The sequence below is a fragment of the Pseudomyrmex gracilis genome, unplaced genomic scaffold, assembly GCF_002006095.1.
Source record: "Pseudomyrmex gracilis isolate BER0280 unplaced genomic scaffold, ASM200609v1 scaffold_85, whole genome shotgun sequence".
Lineage (NCBI taxonomy): Eukaryota > Metazoa > Arthropoda > Insecta > Hymenoptera > Formicidae > Pseudomyrmex > Pseudomyrmex gracilis.
Genome location: NW_018020669.1, coordinates 555,225 through 582,045, shown reverse-complemented (window position 1 = coordinate 582,045; position 26,821 = coordinate 555,225). Strand labels below are relative to the sequence as shown.

At 37.9% G+C, this 26,821-nt stretch overlaps 2 protein-coding genes across 7 annotated transcripts in view; one reads left to right on the top strand and one right to left on the bottom strand.

Annotated features, from left to right (window-relative positions):
- The window catches only part of LOC109855270 (cAMP-specific 3',5'-cyclic phosphodiesterase), a 71,268-nt gene that overhangs the window by 21,158 nt on the left and 23,289 nt on the right, over positions 1-26,821 (top strand). For 5 of the 6 annotated variants that reach the window (XM_020429326.1, XM_020429330.1, XM_020429328.1 and 2 more), the window contains 3 exons: positions 4,942-5,043; positions 5,153-5,217; positions 6,139-6,251. In XM_020429326.1, the coding sequence (XP_020284915.1) occupies positions 4,942-5,043; positions 5,153-5,217; positions 6,139-6,251 (280 nt within the window). Of the gene's footprint in view, positions 1-4,778; positions 4,823-4,941; positions 5,044-5,152; positions 5,218-6,138; positions 6,252-26,821 lie in introns of those variants that run through there. The other variant, XM_020429331.1, reaches the window with a different exon arrangement.
- LOC109855271 lies at positions 15,658-16,789 on the bottom strand. Its single transcript, XM_020429334.1, has 2 exons — positions 16,649-16,789; positions 15,658-16,260 (listed from the first exon to the last, which is right to left on the bottom strand). Exons 1-2 carry the CDS (start codon positions 16,725-16,727, stop codon positions 15,869-15,871), a joined length of 471 nt encoding a protein of 156 aa, XP_020284923.1. The 5' UTR covers positions 16,728-16,789; the 3' UTR covers positions 15,658-15,868.

Here is a 26,821-nt window from a genome sequence, read left to right as displayed (position 1 = left end):
ATATGAATGAACAAGAAACGACAGAAAGATAGAGAGAGAGAGAGAGGGAAAGAGAAATATAAATGTCGTCATCTTTGTTTTGTTTTTTTTTTCCACTTTATTCACTCGGCGCCGAGTTGTTTTTCCGAGCGTGCTTTTAAATTTTCGCCGGCCCCTTTTTTTTCGGACGGATCTAAGCACGTCACGTATAGAAACCAAATTCCGAATTTCGAATTCCTATTACGTACGGCCGGACATTATTGCGCGACCGTTCGCTGAAATTTCCAGCAATTTATCACCGTTCGTGTCCGACCCAGGACAGAATGAGAAGTCGTTTGCGCTCCTCCGGAAATTCGAGGAATGTCGTATTTTTCGCGAGTTTATCCAATGACTTTATTCGCAGCGCGCGCGGGGGCAGATACTCCCTGCCAGCACCACAGCTCTTCCCTGTTTATCCCGGAAAAGAATTACGAGGGCGAGAGCGCGCGCGCGCGATACGTCAGAACAGAATCTCTTTTCAGTAGTATCGCCAAGAGTTTGTTCAAACACTTCGCGCGCGGAGAGTTTGATCGAGTCGCGTGTCACATGTACTTCATTTTTTTTCCACTTATTTGCGAGATATAACACACAGTCTTCTCTCTCCTAAAGGATATTTTCATAAATTACATCAATTCTAGCTTTTATCTAAGAAAAATGACGAGCGAATTATATACAAACGAGTGGGAAAAATTTCTATTTCGAGAGTGTGTGTGCGTACATTTTATCCTCACTCGCGCGAATTTTTTATCATCCTATTTCCAGAACGAGCGAAATGAGTGTGTCACAACGCTAATCCGCGCGTGTACGACGATATAATTCTCTTTTTTACTCTAATCCTTGATCTTTCCCCGCACATACGGTTGTTACAGCAAGATGTATTTCCAGGAAGATCGCTGTGTGTGTGTGTTTTTTTGCTCGTTGTATTATCAGAAAGTACTGACATAAGATTCATTTTACTTCGCAATATCCTGCTCGCACAGCGCGAGGGGGAGGAGAAATAAAAAAAGACTATTTCCTTTTCTCCTTTGTATTTCCCCAACAGACAACAAGACGGAGAGATACAATTAAATCACTACAACGGAGATTTATTCTTTTTTTTTTTTTTTTACAGGAAAAAAGTATGTTTTTTGTGCGGGTATCAAAATAAACTGATATTAGACTTTTGCGGTGATTCTCTTTTCTCAAATCAATAATCACAGTTACCTCGAGATTTGCTCAACTTTGTTTGAAAAATCCTGACTCGCGTATCCGTGACATTTCTTTGAGAAGATTCGCAAGTTGATTTTAGACACACCACCTTGACTGAGAATGGAAATGTATTTTTATAAGACAAATACCGATGCTGTGCAAATTTTTTGGCTCTCCTAACAGAGAGATCGTCGGGTTTTATTGACATTTGACCTTTTACTGGCATTTGTGAGGGAAAAGAGAGAGAGAGAGAGAGAGAGAGAGAAGAGAAAAGATATATACATGTTTGCATAGCCGCGTACGAGGCAACGTCTAATTAAAATGTGTTTGTATTATATCTCGACACACACAGAACGCGCGTCCATAATATTTAAAATATCGCAATTAAAAATATTGATATTCGCGATAGACTTTTTTTTTGCAAACAGAAAAATATCAGGAGAGTCGCGAAAAGTTTCTGGAAAAAATCAAATATCAATTACGGAGAAAAGTATATATGTACTCGAAATATCTTAGTTGTTTTTTTTTTTTTTTTGCATATTGCAGTTGGGAAAAGTATTATTAATTTTATTTGGAGATCGCTTAAAAAAAAAAAACTAAGTAAATTTATATCGAGTTTGTTTTAATTAACGCGTGTATCACCTATATCTCTCTCGCTACGCTGTTTCGTTCCGTTATTTCGTTATCGCGCGTGTAATCTCTCGCTACGATGATGATGATAAATACGCGAGGAATTAGAATTACCCGCCCACATTGAATCCCTAACGTTTTCTAAGAATTATGCATGTATCAACTTAATTAGCGTATTAAGCTCATTATTCTCCGTCTCACAGAACGGGGAAGATGATACACTTACGCTATTAGTTATTGTTCTAATATTATCTTATTAATAACCAAACGCTTGTATTCTCTCGCGTGTATATGTTCTCTCTTGCTCGCCATTTGTAATATCCCATATCTATTTTAGATCGAGACCTTTGTCTGCGTGGGTTAACGATATTCCGAAAGCGGAGGATATACCTACTCCGAGATATTGCATCTCGGAGAATCTGAGGAGAGACATGTGTTGTAGTCACTTTCTCAATAATTGATCATTAACCTTTTCATATATAACACACACACACACACACACACACATATATATATATATGCATGTGGAATTTCTCCGTAATTGCGATATTGACAGAATGTAATAACAAACAATATCGAACTCTCGGTTTTTATGTAATTAGTTATTTGCAATGCGCACACACAAATAAACTCGTAACCAAATTATAACAAAACATGAAAAAAACCGTTTGAATATCACAGTTTGCTATAATTGCACAATAATTAATTATTAAGCTTTTTTTTCATAAGCAAAATAAACATACATATTTAATCTCTTGTGATGAGTTTTGCAACAGGTATAATATTACATTATCCCGACTCTCTCTCTCCGCGCGATTGTACAACCAATTACGATGCAAACAAAATTTTCAGATAATTTACATGCGCGCCGAATATCCGTATATCTCGCGCTAAATAATTTATATATTATTATTATTAAATTATTTGTATATTATTTGTATTGTGATATATATTTTTTTTTTTTTCATCGTGCGGCAACGCAATTGATTTGTTATCTCCGTTATATCAGTGAGAGAACAAATAAGGTTGATGATTGTTAATTATTTGATTGCCGTATTTACTTCGCTCTTGAGGCCTCTTTATCAAGAGAGTTATTTGTAGCAATTTAGAGAGAGACTATAGAAGAGGCGAAGGCGAATAAAACTGCCAAGATTATTTACTATCTCGTGATATTCTCTTCTCGGAGGATGGAACGCTCGTAATTTTGTTCTCTCTTTCGCGAGATGAAAGGAAAAGAACGGGAAATGAATAATGATTGCACGCTCTGGATCTCATGTCGCACGTGAATTTTTTTTGTTTTGTTTTTTTTTTTTTTTTGCATACGTCGTTTTTTTTGCAGCGATGTATCTTTTTTATTAGCTCGTGGGTAGAGAACGGAAATTCAAAAAGATAAAAATTTGAGCTAATCGAGTCTCGGAGCAATATTCATTTTCGACTCTTTCTAAGTGTGTAGTGATCGATTACGACACATGCGCAACGTATTTTTCAACGAAATGTAAAACAAATTGTATCCCAGATATATATGTGTGTGTGTGTGTGTGTGTGTGTGTGTGCTCGCGCGTTTGCGCGTATGTTTGTGTGTAAAATGACGCATTTAGACGTTTTCGAGTCTCTAGCTTACGGCATTTGCGTCGACGAGGGATTACGAAACGTAATCTATTTTGATTTTACAATATTCTACATGCGCGCGCCCGCGTAAAGATAATATACTGCAGATGTTCATCCATTGTGTTGTGTCGTGAAATAGTACTGATTGTGTGCTCACGAGAATACGCGTTATGTGAGCTCTCGTGGAAGAGGGACCTTGTCTGACGGAAAATCCTCGGTCATCTCGCGTATTATGTAAATTCGTGTAGCGTTTGCTCACGGAATATTACACCGTAGAGTAAAATAGGAGCAACAAACATAATCGCGACATGGGATGTCTTTTATATACGTCTTGAATATCCCTGGATATCTCTCTCTCTCTCTCTCTCTCTCTCTTTTTCTGTAGTGGCACGTATTTAATGCTATATCAGATATCACGGTGACGCGAAAGAATGGGACGCGTACGAGGCAACGGGGCGCGATCAGATACGCGAAAGGATATCGAAAACACATCGCTTAGCTCTTCGAGACAAATGGCGACCGACCTAAAAAGAGAGAGGGAGGAAAATAGAGAAAAAGAGAATATTCTCACAGACGAATGCTCGCGAGAAGAGAGGAAGATAAAACTCAATGTGCGATAAATCGACGTGACAGATAGCAGACCGGGTTACGGCTTTCAATTTGGCTGAAACTGGATACACGCCATATTCCTGAAACTGAGACGTTTTGTTTTACACGCGACCGCAAATTAAACACGGGGAACACGAGCTATAGGGAAGAGAAAGAGAGAGAGGGAGGGAGGGGGAGAGAAGAATGTTGCTTTTTCAAAGAATTTGAATCGATTTCCCAAACCCGATCTTTCGTCGATCGAAATCGTGTTGTTTCGCATACACAACACACCGTTTCGAAACAATAAAAAATCATAAACGTGTGCGAGTCAGATATTTACGCACGGTATTTTGTTTCGCTCGCGAAAACGCACGCGGCGTGCGAGAAGCCGCAAAAAAAAAAATATGTCTCTCAATAAACAAAAAAATATTCCCGCGTATATCGCGCGGCTATGTAATGCTCGTTTGTCTTTAATCTATCAAAGCGAATAGTTTATTTGAATGTAATTTCGAGAAACATGGCGTTATTATTTTCGTTGAAGATTTATTGACGTTTTACGCAAAATCGCGTATTTCGTGGGCAGTGTTTTGATTTGTTTTTTTTTTTTTTCATTTTTTTTGTTTTTTATTTGACTTTGAATTTTTTTTTTTTTTTACATTCGTGACAGAACGAGAGTATGATTGTGTGTGTTGTTCATATTTTCTACCACGTGCGAAAAGACGGAATGTGATCACGTTTGTAACGTACGTTATCGAGCTATCATGCCTGCATGCACCAACACGAAGCGAAGGTAGACACTGAAATTTGTTTTCGCAAAACAAAATTTATTGCAAAACCGTGAAAACCTTGCCCTTACGTGAGGTTCGAACGGGACGTCGGTGATTAATTTCCCTTCTCTTTCGATTACAGCCATGGCGAGGACCTCATCGTTACACCCTTCGCACAGATTCTGGCTTCTTTGCGTTCGGTCAGGAATAATTTCTTGTCGCTCACGAATGTGCCGACGAACAAGTGAGTAAATCAAATCTCTGATATCTGATATCACGCGCGTCTGCGACGATTCGAATTTTGTTTTTACTCAATTCGATCGTTCGAAAATTTTCAATTTGTTTTGTTGCAGATCACGAAGGAGTAGTGGTCAACAGGGCAGTAGTACGCCCCAACCACGGATCTTGGCACCAGGAGGTGAGATTACGTTTTTGACGCGAAATTTAGAGATTGTGAGATTGTAAAAACGCGAACTGCGCAAAATGCGTTTCTTATTTACACAGTTGATATTATTAGCGTTTTATTTTCGTTTATTGTTATGAAAAACAAAAAAAAAATATATATATATATATTTCTACCATTAGCTTATTCGAACGCGCGCGCACATTTCCTCTTCGTATTACATTTGTTTTCTTTTTTGAACATCGAGTGTCATTTGCTGTAACCCTCAGAAAGTTCCTTTTTATCACGTACGAACTCTCAGAAGTTCTTTAAGTTTTCACAAGAGAGAGAGAACTTCATTCTCGATTTCTCATCAATATTATATATATATATATGTATCCAGTGGCAACATCATCTCTTCTCTCCAAACTTTTATCGACTTCCCTTTGGATTAATATTTTACATGCCTTGCTTCCGGGTCTCTCAGCTCCCTCTCGCACGCGTGATTCAACGAAAAAAAAATATCGTAGAACTTTTATAATATATATCTATCATTTATATATTCGTCGATAATTAATTTTCTTCTTCTTAAAGAAACGCAATTAATCATCAAGATTTTTGTTCGTCCACCGATTTTACAATCTCGCATTGTTTGCATGAAAAAAAAAAACTCATTTATTTTGCGAAGTGTCATTTAATTGATTAGAAAAATCAAAAAATTTAAAACTCTCTACTTTGTGTAAAAAAAATAAATCTTATTAAAGTTTGCGTGGTTATGAACACATAACGGAGTAAATAATCCTTACTTTCTTTTTTGACCGAATTCGAATTAATCCACGTTACAAATTACCTTGGCGGATAAACTTTGTCAAAGTTGACTTATTGCTCGCCAGCGCAATACGCGCCGGAGAAAAAGAGTTTTTGTAGTAATTAAATTTACTTTTCCGGATTTTTCAGAGGAGACTTTCATGAAGTTGGCCGTGGAAACGATAGAAGAACTGGACTGGTGCTTAGACCAGTTAGAGACCATTCAGACGCATCGATCCGTGTCCGACATGGCATCTCTAAAGGTACGGGGGATCTTATCACAGCTTTTATATATTTCTCTCCGTGTACCTTTGCGCGACGTGTTTCTCTCGACGCTCGATTTCTCGTGCACGTCCTCCTCTCGCGAAAAGAAAGAACACTTCAAAGTCTTTCTGTCTCGCATTATATCAGCATTATATAAAATTTCCCGAGTGACTCCGACAGACTTTAAAACTGCGTTATTCAAATGATTTTAAGCGGGAGAAAATGCGAACGCGAAAATCTTATTCGAAAAGGTCACGGGAAAGATCGCGAAAAGTGCGCGAGGAATAAAGTCGATTCTTATTCCATATAGTCGTAAATAAATGCTCTCCAAAGACACACAGTCGGTGTACGATATAGAACAATGGAAAAAGAAAAATAAGTCTATAGAAAAAATTACAGATCGCGTTTGTTAATCGCTTCCTGTGTTGGGAATATTATTCTAACAACGCTTTTCGATTACATATCGTGCGCATGAAACTAAAACAAAAATATCTTCGCGCGGAAGCCAATGTTGACCTCAAACGCGATCAACAAACAAAGAATCGCGCGCTCATGTGAACATCTGCAGTCGCGCGAATTACAAAATTACTGGAAAAAAAAAAAAAAAAAAAAAAAAAACGAAGCGAAGCAAACACAGAGCGCGTATCAGCGATACTGTGAAGTGATTATTTCCATATTCCCGCCGAACAGTCGCGAGTCTAAATATTAATCAAAGAAATAAATTCGCGCGATTTGCGCGACGCGGCGAAAGAATTATTCCGTTCGCTTGTGCGCGTTTAAACGCGGCGGTCGTGTTCGCCCGAACAGCGGCCGAGTAACAGACACTTATCAGACAGAGACAATCGTTTCTCGATGACACGCTCGACATCCTAGCCGTGCAATTTCCGCGCGAATCGTTAATCGTTCGCGTTCCGGTCGGCGGGAATTTCCAATTTCCACAACCGTTGTCGACAAAGTCGCGAGGACGGAGAATCGTTCGAGCGCGAGCGCGAGAGATCACTTTATTCCCCACTCTTTGAGCTGCAATGTCAGCAGAGAGAATTGCATTTTTATATTTGCGCGCGTAATAAACGCGGGCGCGATTATATACACACAACGAAGAGAAGAAAGTTGGAGAGATATATATATATATTAAACATTTTTCTCGAACGAAGAATAAGGACATTTTTTTACACACACGGGGTGATTTCTTCCGTTTTTCCGCTATAAAGCTTCCCCGAGGGGCTACGAAAAATGCTTTTTTGCTGAAAAGAAATTTCGCAAAAAAAACGCGCAATTTTTTTTTTTTGTATATTTATTCTGTGTAAACCGAACCTCTCGAATATCAGTGCACTCCTTCGTGCATGCACCTGGAATATTTATTGCGAGATTCGCTTCGATTGGATTCGGTTTGCGTCGCGCACTTCACGCGCAAAAGTTTTTTTTTATAAATAATATTAAAATAAGTTTTAAGAATTGAAATTTACACAAATTAAAATCAAAATAAGACCTATAACAATTGCGATCTAGCTTGTTGCATAAAAATTATAACCCGAACTAAATCTCAGTTGGTGATAAATAGAGATTACTCTCAGGCTCAATAAGTCTTTTATAGTATATGAATATAAGGACATGAAGAGCCGTTCGCAGGATGTTGTGCGTGAATGTGCTTAAATATATATATATATATGTATACACATATATATTTCTCGAAGTAATTTTTTTCCTCCATATAGGATGCTGGATTTGCATCACATATATATGAAGGACCCTCTAACTAATTTTAAAATATTGCGAAAAAAACTTCTCAGCCAGGAGTCGAACCTGGAATCTCCGGCTTTCCGGGCCGTCTAGTGCCTCGGTAGCCCAACAGGGAAGGCAACGGCCCGGAAAACCGGAAATTCCAGGTTCGACTTCTGGCTGAGAAGTTTTTTTCGCAATATTTTAGAATTAGTTAGGGGGGTCCTTCATATATATGTGATGCAAATCCAGCATCCTATATGGAGGAAAAAAATTACTTCGAAATATATATGTGTATACATATATATATATATATATTTAAGCACATTCACGCACAATATCCTGCGAACGGCTCTTCATGTCCTTATATTCATATACTATAAATCTCAGTTGTTCGAGAGTTGAGGTGAAGATGAAGAAGTTCATAATTTGGAACGTTTGGATCATTTACATTCTGATCTTCATCGGCCAAACTTGGATAATTCATTCGCGTACAAGTCGCGTGTCAATCATCGAAGAATGTCAACAAACAAAAACAAACAATGATTGTAGGAAAACGTGCGATTAAACTCTGTACAGATTGTTAATCTGAGCGTTGACCATTTTCAATTGACCACAACAGTGGTCAAACAAGCGCAAAGGTTGGTGTCTGCTACGTGACGTATAGAATACAACTGCGGTTTAAAGTTTGGCCAATGAAGATCAGAGAATATAATGATCGAAACTTTTCAAATTATTTACGTGAACCCTTTCACCTTTACCTCAACTCTCTCGAACGACTTGAGCGCTTCGCTAAGTTTTATTTTAATTTTAATTACAGAAGTGTGTAAAAAAATGCGAACGAAGGCAAACATTTGTTCTCGGCTGTTATTGCTGAAAGCGCTTTTCTCGGAAGAATGTTTTTGACAGTTTTCTTGCGCTCGCCGCACAAGAGAGATGCGATGTAATTAAAATCCTTTTAAGGATTTAACAAAACTACCGAGCTATTAAAAAAATCCGAAGCGAGTAGCACACATCCGGATAATTTTCAGTTTTTCCCGCGGAAAAACTCCCAAATCTCCGTTTTCTCCGTTTATTCTCCGGGATTCTCGGGCGCAAAAATTCGTTGTTTGCCTATCGCAACCGGCGTTTCGCACGCGATTTTACTTTCTTTAACGTCGACGTTAAATCAATAGTTTTTTTTTTTTTATGTTACTTTTTTGATCGACCCCGAAAATGCCACGTGTAACGCACCGCGTGTAGGTGTTCAATTAACCTGGATTTCTTTTTTGAGGGTATTTGGAAAAGTGAAACACAAACGCGCGCGAGAGTAATTTCAAAAAAAGGTCATAAAATGTGAAGAGAACCGCGTATACAGAATATAAACACACGTTACCGATAACACGCGCCACATAAAGTTTTGTCTTTGACACATCTAAATTTTTGCTTATGTTAAAAAAAAAAAAAAAAAACAGCCAGGTCAGAATTCTCTGCGTTTTACTTTCTGCGAAGAGTTGTGCGCAATGTATATCGACTTAATGTAACAGACACAAATGAAGAGGCTAATATATAAGTGAAAATCTCTCGGAGTTTCACCGTTATTACTCGGATGATGAGAAAATTATTAAGAACTCTTTCTCGCGGGTTGTTTAATCGCTATTGTGAAATTCAAGCGAATTTCCTTCGTCTCGTTCCGTTCTTCGTTTAGCCGCTATTTGCAAAAGACATAAGTTAATATGCACAGCGAGCTTTCTTTGCAAGCTCTCTTTGGATCCCCGCCGCAACTCGCCCTGTCTAGAAGAAAGCGCGTTGAAACCGCGCGGAGGACCCATTAACGGCGCGCATGAATATATTATCGCGCCATTATAAGAGAAGTGAATTTTTTCAACATTTGATTAGCATCTTCGTAGAGAGTTTAATGGCGTCGTACGTAACAACGCGGAACAATTGCGCGAGATGATTAAGATTGTTTTTTTTTTTTTTTTTTTTTTGTAGTTTCTAGTTTCATTTATTATTATAAAGCTCGTTTCCGCCACAGTGACTTTATTCAAAAATGTTCATATATGACAAACTCTCATGCGGTCTCTTGTGACGCGTATAAAGTCACGGTCTCGTTAATTTTTGTGTTTTGCACACGTGGATGTGAAAAAAAAAAAAACAACGTGCAAAATTGAATCGTTTGCTTTCTTCTTGTGAAACAATGTTTCTCTTAACCGCGACCTGACTATCTCTCTCGATACGATTTTCACCTTCTGAATTATTCATCGATACGAATACGCAAATTCGTATTCTACGAACGAGCAAAGCCATTCTTGGTTGTTGTTACACGATCTCGAGCATTATACGTCCGAAGCGTAACATAGCCGGGACTGATTGTCGCCACGTCAGCGACGTACTTTCTTTTCGCTGACACAAAAGGAGCGTCGTTCGTTTCCGATGCATGTGACGCACGTAAGAATACGTCGATGCTCCTCTCTTGTTTGCCAAAGTGACGTCGGTCGGCGTGAATGTGAGCTTGAAAGTAAAGCGACAACGTGTGTGTCGGCTTAGCGAAAATAAGAGTTTCGCGCGACAATAACATATTTGTGGAAATTTTTTTCTATCTTTCAAAAAAAAATAAAAAAAACCCCCAAAATTGGGAATTCTTGTAAATGTTTTATTTTTTTTTTTCAGCAACTAGAAGTAAATAATCACCTCGAAAATAGATCGTTACGAAAATCACGTTTTTTTTTTTTTTTTTTTTTTTTTTTACTTGTTTAAGGTCCGATGTATGTTAATGTTGTTCCAGACGGAGAAAGATTTATTATTACTCTAGCGGAGAGAGAAAAAGCAATTTTTCATACACGTGCGCAAACACGCTTCTCACAGAAGCTTTGACAACACCATTATAAACAAAGTAACAACAAAGAGAGGGAGAGAGAAAATCAGTTTTGAAATTTAGTTTTTTGCCCGAGAGCACTTTCTTTGTTCCACGTTATACAGGCGGGTAAATTGGTTTTATGATAGAAAATTGTTTCAATTTATCACGCGTTGCTGTTTTTAATTATTTCCTCATTGTTTCAATATATTGGAGGCTGATCTCTAACGCGCAAAATTTCGCGTCTATTCACATATTCATTCGATCGAGAATAACTTAATCGCGCCTTTTTGTTCTTGCTTTTTGACACATTTGCGTTTCGCGCACCGCGAAAATGTCTCTTTAATATATGAATTTCATTTGGGCGTATTACATTTGCTAGATTGCGCTTTGCGAACACTGCGCCTTGACCCGGCTACTAAAACAGACACAAATCGATGTGTTCCCACGCTATTTTTTTTATCTCAACAACAAGGACTCGCGAATTATTAGTTATTCTCTAACGAGTTCGCGTGTTATTCGCGAAGCGCTTTGCAATATATAGTCGAGAATTTATCTAAAAAAAAAAAATAATAATAATAAAACTGTTGCGCCAAGTACGTGCGATAAATTTGAAGCGCCAACGCGTTTTGTCTGGATATTGATATCGAAAACGTGACTTGCGTGATCGAATCGTGGAGACTGCGTGTTGATTATACATGTGGAGATCGATTTCTCGATGAGAGATCGATCGGCAGTACGTGTCTGTGTGTGTGTGTGTGTTACGCGATGCGCGCTCGTGTATAAATCCATCGATGACGCTGACAGGACCACTTCAGTTGGAATTTATTCCATTGTGAATGCTAAAAAATTCCCATCGCGAACGTGTTGTAACTATATATCTCGAACGAGAATATTGTCTTTTGATATATATATATAAACGCGGCTGTAATGATACACGTGCGAAAAATACACTGAAATTGAATTCCTCTTTCTCTTTGCGCGTTGCGTCTTTAATATCATCGTTACATCGTAATAATATAGAAAGCGGAATTCTTTTGTGCGTTCTCTTTCGTTTCAGAATTCTTTCGCTCGCTCAAAAGTAAACTTTCTGAAAAATACAAAGTTTTTTTGCTTAAAAAAAAAAGAAAAAAAAAAAAAAAAAGAAGAAGCAGTTTCACTCGATGTGGTGTATTTATTGAAATTTTGTTTGATCGCGAGAAAAACGTTGCGATTAACGTTTTATTATTTACGGACCGTAGAAGAAGCGCTTACATTCCGTACGCAAATACATTCGCGAGTTGCCGACTTATTTATATGCAGTCTGCAGTTGGAGTATGTTTATAGTTTGTTTTTACTTGGCACACGCGCGCGTGCAACGGTAACGCGCATCTGCTAAAGTACGCCCTCCGGTCGACCGTAGCGATTTCGTCGACTTTGAGAATCTGTACTTTTCTGACACACACACACACACATACTCTCTCTCTCTCTCTCTCTCTCTCTCACCTCTAAAATAGCGGCTCTCTGAAATTCTGCTATTTGCGTCAACCGCAGTATCGCGTACAAACGCAGTTGTATAATAGCGAGCTCTTTTGATAGACGCTCATAAAATTTGCTCGGATTTGACGAAGAAACCACGTTGAAAGGTCAACAAAGAATATATTGTATATTTTATTTATCCCACGCCAATATAGAAAATGTATATTTTATTCGCATATCGAAACACTTCGTAGCAACTAGCTGATATTTTTTTTTTTTTTTCCATGGGAAAAACCTATTACGGCCATATTGTACGCTCAAATGAAAATGTTTTTTTACACGTTGCTCTCCGATCGCAGAAATGTTTCAGTCTTTTTTACGGAGGGGAAAACAGACAATAATGGTATATATCGATTTGAAGGATGCCCTTGCGAGCGACGGTTGCTCCTCAAAGAAAATCGATACTTTGAATTAATTGACCTACATAGACGCCGAGGAGACTCGTGACCTCATCATTAAGATCGGTACGAATGAATTGGTCGATTTGTACGCGATTACAATGTAGCAGCGCGTTACACATATATTGTAAAATACCGCGAATACGCACCAATAATTGTAATAATTAACATTTACACAGGTGAACAATTGGTTCGCTCTTTTTCTCTTTTTTTTTTCTCTCGACAGACGTGTTCAAAAATATTTGCAATATTTTTTTTTTTAAATTACTAATTTATTTTAAATTATAGATATTAATTGGATATTTCTTATTCTCTCAGTTGTACGATAGAATCTATTTTTAAAATGTTCTAACCTAGCAACGTTAAACACGCTGTGCACATATTAGTAGCGTATTGTTTTCGAAATATATTTTTTAATAAAAAATTGCCAGCTACGGTGAATAAAAATATCACCATAACCGCCAGGAATATCTTGTTACACGCGTACGAGAAAGCAAACAAAAAAAATTTTCCATCGATATATTGACCCGTCCTGTAGCCTCCTGTTCGTTATATTAAATCCATCTTTTTCATTTTCGAAATGTTTTTACGGCAAACATTTGTTCCCGTTTTCACACTCAATCACGTCCCGTGAAACTTGACAAAGATCCGTCTGCTCGTTCGAACCAATTAGCGTCGCGCGCTCGGCGGCCTCCGAGTTGCGTAAAGAAGACTGTGCCTAGCTCGGTTTTATTTGCCGTTTTACTTCTTGATTCGCGAACGCGCCGTGCAAAAAGCATTCGCACCTGGAAAAAAACTAGCGCAGAGACCGACGAAGATCTCAAGAGGTGGATAACAAATGTGATTCACACACTGACTCACGTAGTAGTCCAAGATAGTTAGTTAGCTCGCGCGTGTCGTATTATTCATCGACTCCCACTACTGCTAAAATGTTTGATTTGAAACTTAAATCAACAGAAATGTGTCGAAACGCGACGATGCAAATTTAAAGGAAAGTATACGAAGTAGTACAAGAAAGTTCAACTTCAATAACGAGGCGATCACGTGCTCACGTCTTTGTTACATCATTCGTCGGTCTCGCATTGTTACGGCACAGATAATTGTTTCACAATCTGCGAGTCGTATCGATATAGATACGACTCGAGACGAGGATCCATAAAAAAATACGCATCGCGTCAACGAGATTGAATCGTTCCGTGAAAGAACGAATCGCGAACAAGCGTGGCGCTATCACGCTCGGTCGTTTAACCTTTTTTCCCGCAAGGTTCAAGGGGCTTCTTATCGCCAAGTGTTGCTTTATCACGCGTACGGCGCGTGATCATCGAGTGTAAATAAATTGTCAATCTCGCACCGAAAACACTTTGGCGAAGATGCTGCGCGAATCTGAACTACGTATCCGGGATCGTTTAACGTCACGATATTTTCAGAAGCCGCACTTACTTAATTGAGCGCTCATTACTTCGTCAATCTTGTTTCGTCCGCGCTATTATTCGCCCGACACGATTGTCAATGTCGTTGTTGATGTCAGAGCTGTGTTTCTTCGGTCTTTCTAATCGAGTTCGAAGTTCGAACGCGTAACAGATATCGCGAAATTATCGAGGAATTCGCACAGCGCTGTACTTTTAATTATTACGATAAGACACACGAATTCTATTTGCGCGATATGCGCGCGTGCGGTATATGAAATTTAAAAACGCAATGTTCAATATTTCTCACGGACGAATTTTCACTCGAAGAATCGAACATTGTTCGTATACGCGACGTACATATTTTTCGGACCGACTATTGCTGACTCATTCTTTTTTTGTTTGAACGATGTCACGTCAGCAAATGCATGATTTAAATTTCCATATATTATATTCTTATCGCGCTCATGACTCGCGCACATATGTATATATTTTTTGTTTTTCCTAGAAAACTCATTACTTATTTATAGTTATTTACTATATATGCGTTATTTACTTATATGCCCGCATATTCTCTTTTGTAATTGTCACCTTGCCAAGTACCTCGACTTTTCGAGAGTTCTAGAATAATAAGCGAATAATAAGCTAATGAATAAATAACATGTGGAGTGGGGTGAATAACAAATTAGCACGTTGTTGTTTATTTGATACTTTGTCGCAGTTCCAACTACTTGTGTAAATACGCGCTTACACAGGTGAAGGCGGACATGAACTTTCAAGAATTTTCTTAATTGGTAAATAGCTAAGAACAATACAAGATATAGAAGTAATTAAAGATATATATGTATATATGTGTGTGTATGTGTGTGTGTGTGTGTGTGTGTGTGTGTGTGTGTGTGTGTGCGTGTGCGTATATTTATTTGGAATTTGTGAATTTTGTGTGTGAATAGTTTAGAACGACGCACATTAACATTACAGTAAACAACATTTCGTAAACACAAACAAGGTAAAACGCACATTTTATATCGCACGATAATGCTCTAATTTTACATTGCAAAATCGATGATATTTGCAGATCCTTGAGCTAAATATTATCTTAAATTGGAATTTTCTTTTATCGATACGCTTCTGCGCTGAATAATACGTTTAGTATCATTTACGTAATTTCACGAAATTCTATTGTGCGTTGAAATTCAGTGAACTTTTTAATGGAGAACAAACTTTTTTTCGCTCGCTTCACGGAAGAAAAGTCCGACCTTTTATGTGTCCGATCTCGTACAGATTTATCTACTTCTTGAATGCGAAGATTTGTTATTTGTTTGATCAAAGAAGTTTTATTACTACTGCCGATTTTCACTGTGTGTGATCGATCGTGAGTCTGTGTGTCGCTTCGTCTCGAGAAGAGCTTACGTTCGCAATATTTCGAAGCCTTACACATTCTCTCGATACATATTCATGTGTATATATATATATATATATATTCAGAGCAATATTCCATTAGGAAATACATTCTGACGTATTCAGTAAATTTCTGTTTTCTACAATACCTTTTATTGTTTGTTAAAACATTGTTACAATTTATATGCGGCCTTTATATACGCAAACGTAAATGTATTTATTTATTTGCAACATATCGCGTTCTTATTCGCAATGCATAAACATGTGTATAACGCACACAAACACACATACATATAAGTACATACTTTTTAGATAATACTTTCTGCCAGTGTTTGGTACAATTATTTATTAAATTTGAGTAATGTTCGTATGGGGATTATATCTCTTAGTCTTTTTAACATGTTGTTGAATTCCATCACGTTGGATGAATACCGTTCCATGTTGGTAATCAAAATGACAATCAAATTTCTTATATTATACATATAAAATATATATAATGATCTTATTTCTTCAGGTAGAATAGAAAGGATCAGCCACATCGTATCAGCCATATTTCGTATAAACATTCCTAATCCGGTGTTTCTTATACAATATGCTATCTTAGAGATTTCTTGCGTCACATTGTTATTGTTCTCTTTGCTGTTGTCCTCAATGCTACTCTGATCGCTGCTCTGACTGCTGCTCTGACCGCTGCTCTGACCGCTGCTCTGACTGCTGTCATTCTCATTGCTTCCTAAACGCATATTAAAAAAAAACTTGTGTCTCACTCGCACATATATGTTAATAACTATATGTTTCAATAAAAATTAAAATTATCATTTCACACGGAAGAAGTTGTGTTATCGAATTTATATATGCAACGTGCAAAGTTTTTCAGAAAATATTTACAGTCTTCTTTTGTTAAAACTAACAAGAATACACAGGTATGTGTATATATGTATGTATAAATAAAGCTACAAGTGTGCACACATTGTGTACTGATATCTAAATTTATTTTTTCTAAAACAAAGATCGTGCATTTATTTTTTCTTTCAAACAGATCGTGTATTTTATGGAAAAAAAAAAAAGAGAATGCTCATGATGAGCATTTCAGGATAATTGCTGTATTTGCGGAAACTTACCACTCTGAGCAAAACCCGTGCCAATTACACTGAACAGCAGGATCACCAAACTTATAGTCAAATATTCTTGCGGTCTCATGGTTGCTTGCGAGCTTTTTCGTAATTCGAACGTGGTGTCTAGCAACAATATAGCCGGCACTAATGAACTCCGCAACGCAAGTTCAGGCGTATTTATAACAACCGATAATGAAAAACCATTACTTCTATCGCTTACGTCTACATATGCATGAAATAAGGCTTGTCTTATGCAAAAATATTCAGTAATTGAAATGCCATTTTATAAATGTTTTTTTTACCAAAAGCTCTTTCAAACATTTTGACTAACTTATCTCAAATAAAATGTATTTTTTTTTTGTTTTTTTTTTGTTTTTTTTGTTTCATTCTCGGTTATTTCTTTTGTGATAATTTAAAGCATTCGTGAAATAACAGAACTGGAAATTCATTGTAAAGCTAACATTGTGCAGAAGAACGTATTTTATTTCGTCGCATTTTATTACTCAGAACGCCAGGTGTTTTTTTTTGTTAAAGTCTTTACATTAATTAATATAAGTTAATTAATAACCGCGCTCTTTCTTTTACGATGTATATTATGATATTATATATCTTTTACGATATATATTATATATATATATATATATATATATATATATCGTTAAAGAGATATATAATATCTTTTGCTGTAATTTTGATCTTTCTAAAAACAGCAGTTTAGAAATGACTAAAAAAATTTTAATTTCGCGCTAAAACTACTTAAGTCGCATTATTATTTCTGACTCATTCTTATCGTTCGCCTTGTTGCTTATATCATATGCTGCACAGTGTTTTCTTGTTAATAACAGATAAAACAAATGCGAAGGACACTGAGCGGGTAAATTTAAAAATTGCATTAACTCGCGTAGCAACTTTTTACGTCTCGTATTTCGTGTATTGTGGAAACACATCGTATTTAATTGAGTGCCACTTCCGGGATATTTCTCTCCCTCTTTGTGATTTAACTTTTCGAAAATTCTCTTAGTATATCCTAGACGGCGGGAAAAGGTTGCAAACTTAATTTCTAGAAACTTTTTCGCATCAGCTACTCGGTCTTTCTACTCGGTGGTTACGGACTCGATCGATCAGTTTGGACTTCGCTATCGACGTCGATATCGTTTTCCGAATTTCCGATAAAGTTCTGACGTCAAGAGTGAATGAATCAACTTTACATTTGGAAGATATTTGTGTTATAAAAATTCTAAGAATAAACACAACGTGTGTGTCGCATAAAAATAATAAGAAAACATACGTAGCTACGTGAATCTTTCGCGTAGGTACACGCGGGGGTAATTTAATTCTCAGGGAACTCATATTTCACTGTAAAGTCATTTCCTACGTGAAAGGACGTGCTTTTACGTACGTCACTTTCGATTTACTCCGAGTCTCGTTGAAACTTTGCAGAAACGTTTCTGCAATAATGCTCGAAAACAATTCGAACAATGGCAAAATCAAATACAAGGTTGATTTTCTCTCGCTGAGACTGTAACGCAGAAGGGTAAAGGGGAGGAGAGGAGCGGAGAAGAGGGAGATCGAGAAACGCGCGTCTCTGGAATATATCCCGAAATCCATAAACGTTGGCGTCTCGCCAGGAGACGTGGCGCCTGGCGCCGCGACGCGCGTTCCATATATGAACCTATTTTCTTCAGCTTCAGAAGCTTGTTTATTTTCATCTAGAGATATCCTTGATATCTTGAATGAAAGCTGCACGTTTAAAGCGCAAGAGCTTGAAATCGAGCGAGCAAATCGCTCGAGCGGAAGATTTATTTATACGCTCGCAAAAAGATTTTTCCGTTCACGTCATATGTCGCTTTTCAGAGACAGAGAGAAAGAGAGAGAGAGAGAGCGTGGCAATTAGTGAATGTCATTTTACGGATAACGGAAAGTGTCGCGAAAATTTTCACACGAGCCAAAATCGAAATTCGAACTGAATAAATTTCGAATCACTCGGCGCGCGCCTGTTTACACATCGGACGGAAGAGCGATTCGGATGAGCGGGCGTGAAAACTGCGTGGGATTCGGCACTCGCGCGCGGGTACACAGACGCCACCGCGCATCGCACGTGTTTCTTGTTATGCAAACGTCGTCGGGTCAGCGGCTTTCATTATTACGAGAGAGAGAGAGAGAGAGAGAGAGATGATGATTGTTGGTGCAGCTGTCGCCGATGCGCACTTGTGGATTGGAGCCGCGCGACGTCTCAGCCGAAGCCACACGCGACACATTATCAATCACGATGTATAAACTGCGTGTACGTGTACACATGTATTTACAATAAAATAAACTGTCTTCTTTGTGCCCGTACATTACGTATGCAAAACCGAGAACGTTCGGAAACGGTTAAGCTCCGACAATAAGATAACGTGCCGTAAGAAGTCTTATTGTCGTTTATTTGCACTTATAGCGCTTGTATTTTGATTGTAAAATGATTTTACGTAACACGCTGGGATTTCGCAGCGTGTGCGCCAGATCGTGTGTGTGTGTGGGAGCAGTAGGTAGGTATATACAAACCTTGCGCATCCTCGCGCGAATATAAGCGCAGGCTATATGTCCCTTCGTCTCATATTTACTTACACTTACGTATGCAAAAAGGGAAAAGGGGGCGGGGGAGGAGGGAGAATATACAACTCGCGGCGCGGACGGAAGACGTGGATTCTGTCGAGTTGCGCTTGAAGAGCGAAACCACGCTACTGTGTGTGTGTGTGTTTACGAACTTCGTGCTGCGCAGATTGTGATATCATCGTTCAAATATAAGTGATATGAATTTGTGCGGCATGCAATTTGTGCTTTTCGCGACTCCCTCTTTTTCATTCCCTATCCCGGAACAATAAATTTTCGTTAACAAATTGTTGTTGATAAACTCCGTTTTCCATGTAATTCCCCAAGGATATTGCGGCACACGCTGAGAAGAGAGCCCAGAAACGTGATGTTGCACAACAAACTAAACTTTTCATTTAAATTCGCCGCGTAATTCGCTCTAGATACGTAAATTTCGCAGAAAACGTATAAGCATTCGACGCGCATGCTCGCTTTGTACAGAATTTATTTGTTACAATTTTCGACTTCGCGCGAGAGTCTGTGTTGCGCTTGATGTTTGTGTTGCTCCGAATTATATTCAAGTCGATCATTTTTTTTTTTTTATTTTTACTTTCTAGGTCATCTCTTTTTGCTCGCGTACGACGTTTGTGTTCGGGGAAACACATTGCGACAATACTTATTTTCTCGTGACTAGTCTAGATAAAAAAAAAATTAAAAAAATTAAAAAAAAAAAAAAAGCGATTACTTTCTTCATGAGTCGTCAAAGAGTTAATTGCCGTTTTATTATGTAAATTGTGACAAATGACCTTGCCGTCGTGAACATTGTTGCTTGTGATAATTTATTGAAATTACGATATTGTAAAAGTCGACGCACTCTTGGCGGATGTCGCGACGGTGTCTAATTTTCATTCAAACCGGCTGAATCACAAAAATTTCGATTTTTAAATGGATCGGCGATTCGAGGGAAGGACAACGCAATCTTATCGCGCGAATTTGCGAATCTTTTTCTTCTGTGTGTCGGCGAGAGAAAAAAAAATATTTAGCTATCAAGGCCGCTTTAGCTGTCAGCTCGCGAAACCTTCGGCACGTGATTTACGAGTCGGGAAACGCGGTCTTGCAATATTAAAACGACAGAAAGGCGCGCGTTTTACGCGTTTGCACATTCACATTTTTGTTTTCTCCTCGCTGTATTTGTCTCTCTGATATTTCGGCGTTTCCGACGAACTTGTTACCGCGCTCTCGTCTCTTTTTTCTTTAACGAGCGCGATGAGCGACGATCCGCTTTCGATCGACGAGGAATGTCTGACAGGTGCGGGAGAAGAAGAAGTTTGTGGAAAGAGCGCCGCGCTCGCTTAATTCTCCGAATAACAAGGAATTATTTTTACCGCCGTACGAAATACCGGATGTGGTTCATTGATTTCCGAAATTGATACTGACCAATCGCGTGTGTTGTGATTGCAAAGTACTTCGCAGATTTGTGCGAAGCGAACATTTCAGAGGCAAGCTCAATGAATTCGGGGATTTGTTCGGGCCAATCCTTTCGGACGACCAACGAAATTCTCTCGTATTTTTGTCAATCGTTTTCTAAAATGTGATTTTTTTTTTTTTTTACAAATTTTTTATTACAAATCTTTACAAAATTTCGTTGTGTTTCTCACGTCAGATACGTTGGAAACGCCGAGTCTCGTTATAATGTTTCAAACGTTCGAGAGCGCGTTGGTATGTAGTTTCGATTGAATTCTTAGTACGCGCGTGCGCACAGACATCATTATCATCATAGACGACTTTTACAGACCGAAGATAACGCGAGTGGCAAATACGCGATAAATGACGTAAATGTTATTTGACGTGTGCGGCCGGGGAAACCTTCGTTCCCCTTCAAGATATCGCAGCGTGGCACGCTCATCTCCTCCCGGAGACAAATCACCGTGATTATCTTTATGGTACATCGATTTATTGCTGTCGTCTGCGTTTTCTGTGCGAGTGCACAGGTCAAACGCACACTTGGAATCGCGCGAACGTGTGTTTGCGACTTGATGAGCGACACTTTTCCCGATTCGCGTTTGGATTCGCGCGCTGAGAGAGTTCGAGCGCGCGCCATAAATCGCGCGCGAATTACCTATTTTGTGTGCGGTTTTGCGCGCGACACAAATTTCCGATTGCAAATAAATAGAAGATTTAAATGCACGCAAATTAATCAAATCATCTGTCAGTTACACGAGCAATACTTGTTGCTTGTCTATCTATTTGTGCAAAATGTAAATATACCTTCGTGCGTTAATTTAAAATCACGCACTGTAATGCGTTTGTCTTCCGTGCATGCACAATTGGACCTTCGAGCAGAAAACAAGCTCAGGTGTTTTTTTGCGTTTTAATCGCGTCTTTATTTTCTTGCTCTCACAACAGTTTTTATTTTTATTTACAACGTTGAGAGCGCGGCCGGCGTTGCTACATTTTTGAAAATAATCCAAGATAAAATGAACAACGCGCCGATTAAAAAATTTTGAAAATTAATGTAAATAACTAGAGAACATTTGTGAAATAAAAAGCGCACTGTTCAACACGTAAAAACTTTTATTGATGAACATGTTTTGTGAAAAAATTAAATTTCGCGATATATATATATATATATATATATACACATATGTTGTATGTTACAAAATATTTCAAGCAGAAATAGGGCTGATTGCAAAGATTGCAATAAGTAATTTTTGGTGCAATTTTGCGTGCATCTTGCGTGCCGAAACGTTTGACATTGTTTTTGTAACATTTTTTACATTTTCGCACTAGATAGATCTCGCCTTTTCTTCTCTCATGGCGTACCTTCGAGAAAGTTAATCTGTGTGATACACGTTACATAAACCATAGATTTTCAGTACTGACAGTGAATGTGCGAATTCGGAACGCAATCCAAAAAGTATAATCTAATGAACTCGCGGGGCCACACGGAGGTCACGGGTGACCACCCAGCGAGATAAACGCACTATATTGATAAGAATATGATCTTATTTAACCACAATAGTTACATGATATTTTGTGTCATTATATATTATACTTTTAATATATAAAGCTTGAATGGCGCGCGTGTTAAATGTATTTTTTATTAATCCTACGCGCACGATGATTCAGAAAAAAATAACAACGCGCATCTTCTTGTTTATTTCACAAATAAACATGTTTACCACAGAAGAATAGTTCTCGTTCAAGTTCTAATTAATTGATAGATAAAAACAATAACATCTTGCTAAAAGAATCGCAGATAACAATCGTGTGTAGTATGAAGTGCGTGTAAATTACGTGATGGCACGAGCGACGACGCAAAAAAAAGAAAAAAAAACAACAAATCCGAGACGATATAACGGAACATTGCGAAAGCACTTAGTCTTGTTCTTGTACAGATAAGGCCAATCAATGGCTCGTAGTTATGCTTCGTTGATTAATTTTATCACTTGCGCGAGAGTAATAATAGAAGGGTCTTTTGAGAGATGTTTCTCGCGCAGCGTAGATACGCCGGACGGTTATTAATCATTCTCGGTAAACAGATCTGACGATATATATATATATATATATATGTATGTTATATATGTAGCCACACGCACAGGACAAGCGAGAAAACATGACGGAACGTAAATAGGAAAATCGATCCTGCTATTCTATCTAAATAACGAACACCGATTCCTATTTTTAGCCGTACAAATTTTTTCCGAATTTTTCTTGTTGTTTCTCGTTATTTCTATTTTTTTCGCTCATATATTTTTCATTCTCATTTGCCGCTACCTTTTTACTGTTTCTCTGATGACAATCAATTTATTTATTTAATTTCTTTTTCTTTCTCTCTCTCTCTCTCTCTCTCTCTCTCTCTCTCTTTCTCTCAGGTGTCGAGAATTTTTAATAAATTCAAGTCTTTTGTGAAAATTTAATTTCGAACATATTTGTTTTTTAATATATTTCCACTTTATTTTTTCCCCGTTTTACATCATTGTTTATCAGTGAACTTATTGTTGAAATAACGAAAACGTTGTGTTAAAATAGTGTTGTACGTGTTTCGTTCAAAATTGTTAGTTCGTTTGTACACACTTTTTTTTTTCTTTTTGTTTTGTTTTTTTTTTGTTTTTGACCTTTATGTACACGTGTCGTCGGTGCAAACCATCGAGAGATTACAATAATCCGCTTGATTTTATTATACCGATCGCCAGTTGCGCACACTTGTTATCGAATTTCAAAGATTGGTCTATTTCAGGATTGATTTTGTCATTGTATTCAACGCAGAACGGACGGATGTTTGTATATCCAATGAATGAGAGAGAGAGAAAGAGAGAGAGAGAGAGAGAGAGAGAGAGAGAGAGAGAGAGAGAGAGAGAGAAAGTTTATTTTAATGGGTGACGTTGCAACGCATCGTTGTAGACATCAATGAACAACCACTTAGTGTTTTTTTCCGATAAAATGTCCGTCATATATTCATGAAACGTAAACATTTGTTTTCCTAACTGCCGAGTTTATGCCAATTTTTTTATGCTGACATACCAATTGTGTTATTTGCTGACGTTGCTGCTGTATATTTTCCAATTTTAATCTTACAGAACATATCGCGCAACATCGGTTTTATGGGATGCGATATTTTGATTTGTATAATTTTGAATATACAATGTTCTACAGTTATATGGAGATTCACCATAAATATCGTTGCATCTCGAACAGAGTGGGGCTCGGTGAATCGTGGAAGAACGGAGCGGCGCGGCGAACAATGAAGTGTATAATTGGTCGCGTTGAAATCGTGTCGTCATTAGTTTGATGACAAGAATTATTTCCGGTCGCTCTTTATTCAAAATATAATAATACGTCTTTGAGTTTGACGGAAAACTGCGATTTGTGTTATACAACCCGGCACACGTGAAAGACACACGTGGTACAGAACGTACAAAGCTAATTTAAAGGTAAACCGCACGCGAAGATATTTCATATCTCGTATGTCATCAGCTGTGGCGAAAGAGAAATTACGTTAAAATTCAATTAAAATAATATATATATATATATATATATATGTAGTGTAAACAATTATGTAATAATATTATAATAATATTAAACAGTTGATAACACCATAATAACATTACCTACTTAATGTATACGTTGATAAACAAGCAAAATAACTGCTGATTGAATAATTACAATTGGAATGCACATAATTACAGCAATCAAAATGTAATTATTTAAAGTATCAAATTAGTCGGTAGGATCTGGCGTGTCAGCGAAGGGGAAAATTGTAATATAGCAGTAAGAATAAGCAGGAATTATATTCATATCGAGAGAGAGAGAGAGAGAGAGAGAGAGAGGGAGAGAAAGAAGCGTCATTTATTGTGAGCTGCGGGATAAAATTCTCTTAAGCGCGGGAAACATTATATACACGTTACAACAATAATTAATTAGAAAAGGATTAATTACAAAGAAAGAGAAAAATAATAACGTCATAAAGAAAAGAAAAAATAAGAAAGAAAAGAAAAGAAAAAAGTAAAATTTAAAAACAAGAAAAAAATAAATAAAATGAAATAAAATTACAAGAATATAAAATTAAGGAAGAAAACACACACACACAAGATTAACATGAGCATAAAATATATATTTAAATAATAGATTATCCGGTGTCAGAGAAAAAGAGTGAGAAAAAGAAAGATCGCTTTTTTTTAAATTAATGTGTGGCTAAGAGACACTTTGTGGCTATTATTGATAAAAAAAAAAAAGAAAAAAAAACAGATTCGCCGAGTATCGGGTGTGGCGATTGGGTCTAACGATTGTGTGTAAAATATCCTCCGATATTGCGTGACACGCTTATTTTCGCGCCCTTGCGAGCGGAGGCATCTCATTATCTTTCCGTCCGCTTCCGTCTCAAGGATCCAAGGACGTCGTCGTCGTCATTCGCGCGCTATTGTGCATACGCGCATTATAATTTCTGGATGTATATACCGGTATGCGCGGCGGAGAGGGGAGGACGTGATATAGTCGGGCGCCTTATCTCCCGACGTTGGTTGTTGCACCGAGACTGCGTGTCAGTCTCTCTTGCGATGATTTGTGATTAATTTATGATGGTGTTGTTTTACTAGTACAGTCTCTCTTTCTATCTCTGAGAATCCTCTCGCTGGCGCGCGCTCGCCATCTGTTCGGAAAGCCACTTTGCAAGACAGCAGCTCTCGCGCTCCAGCTATGTTCTCGAAATAGTCAAGATCTGTTTTGATCTTGAATTCTCACGCGTTGGCGTGTGTATTCCTTCGCCGAGCATAAAGTTGTTTTCATTCCAACAGCCACTTCCATTAAGTGTTGATGCTGTAGTCGCGTAAGTCTAATGTCTTCGCTTTGTACGCGTTTGAGTTCTTTGAGGAAAAAAAAAAGTAAAGCTCTCTCTTTGCATTTGGATTACATCATTTTTTTTTTTTTTTTTCCAATCAGAATTCCACACCGGACCGGACCGAGTGACACAAGAACTCGTCGTATTTTTTTCCATCGTTACGTATGTTAGGGATTTTTCTTAGCAAACATTTTTTTTTTTTTTAATATATATACCTGTTCTTTGAGCGCAAGTATAAGCATTTTTTTGTCGCGTAACTTGTTTATTATAGCAGGTTATTTATGAATCTCGTGCTCGTTCTGCGCGATTAACTTCCGCGTGTTTTTTTTTTTTTTTTTGTTTTATTAAAGCGAGATTATCTGGAATTATTGCTAAACGCGATTTAAAAGAGCGCAAAAAATCTCTCGCCGCGCATTCCGCTATAATGTCAGTGTAAATTTGCTCTACTGATTCTCAACCAGGATACGTTCTCACTTCTATGTAGTAACGAGTAACGGCAATATACGGTCATTAACGACGAGGGCTCTGTGATTAATTAAGACGAACAAATTAGGTCATTAAGTGCGCGGTGCATTTTTTTTTTCCCTCCGCTACGAGATGACGCTGAACGGAAGTTCGTCGGGAGAGATGTCGACATCTTTACGAGATACAAAAGAGCAAAGATACTTCACAAAAATTCACGGAATTAGTTTAACGTATAAGATGATAAACGTTTCTGCGCACAGAGTTTGCGGCAGTTTATTTGCATTCGGTATCGCATAAAAGTTGAAGGCTTATCAAACTTCGCAAATCTTGACGCAAGCTTGACGCGAGACACGATACTGCCGACAGATCGAAACGACAACGGAGGAACAGAGATTGCGTGATCGGATACATCGCAATCCGATTATATTTATGATCCTCGTGATGCTCTTGTTCGGTGATTGTACATAATAAGTAGTATCGACGATATCCGCGGCACGTGTTCGCCTCGTGAACAGCTGCTGTAGCAGAATAATAGCAGAGATACACAGAGAGAGAAAAAGAGAGAGAGAGAAAGAGAGAGAGAAAACGAGAGGGGGAGAGAGAGAGAGAGAGATGTCATCCGCTTCTCGATACTTTGCACGAATATGTACGCTTCTTTGCTGTCAGAAAACCCAACAATGCAAGTAGGGTAGGTAGCGAGACAAGTCGCGCGCGTTTTCAATACAAAATACCTACAATATAAAATAGATACACGCGCAGAAATTGCATACCACTTGAACAATATTTCTCTCTCTCTCTCTCTCTCT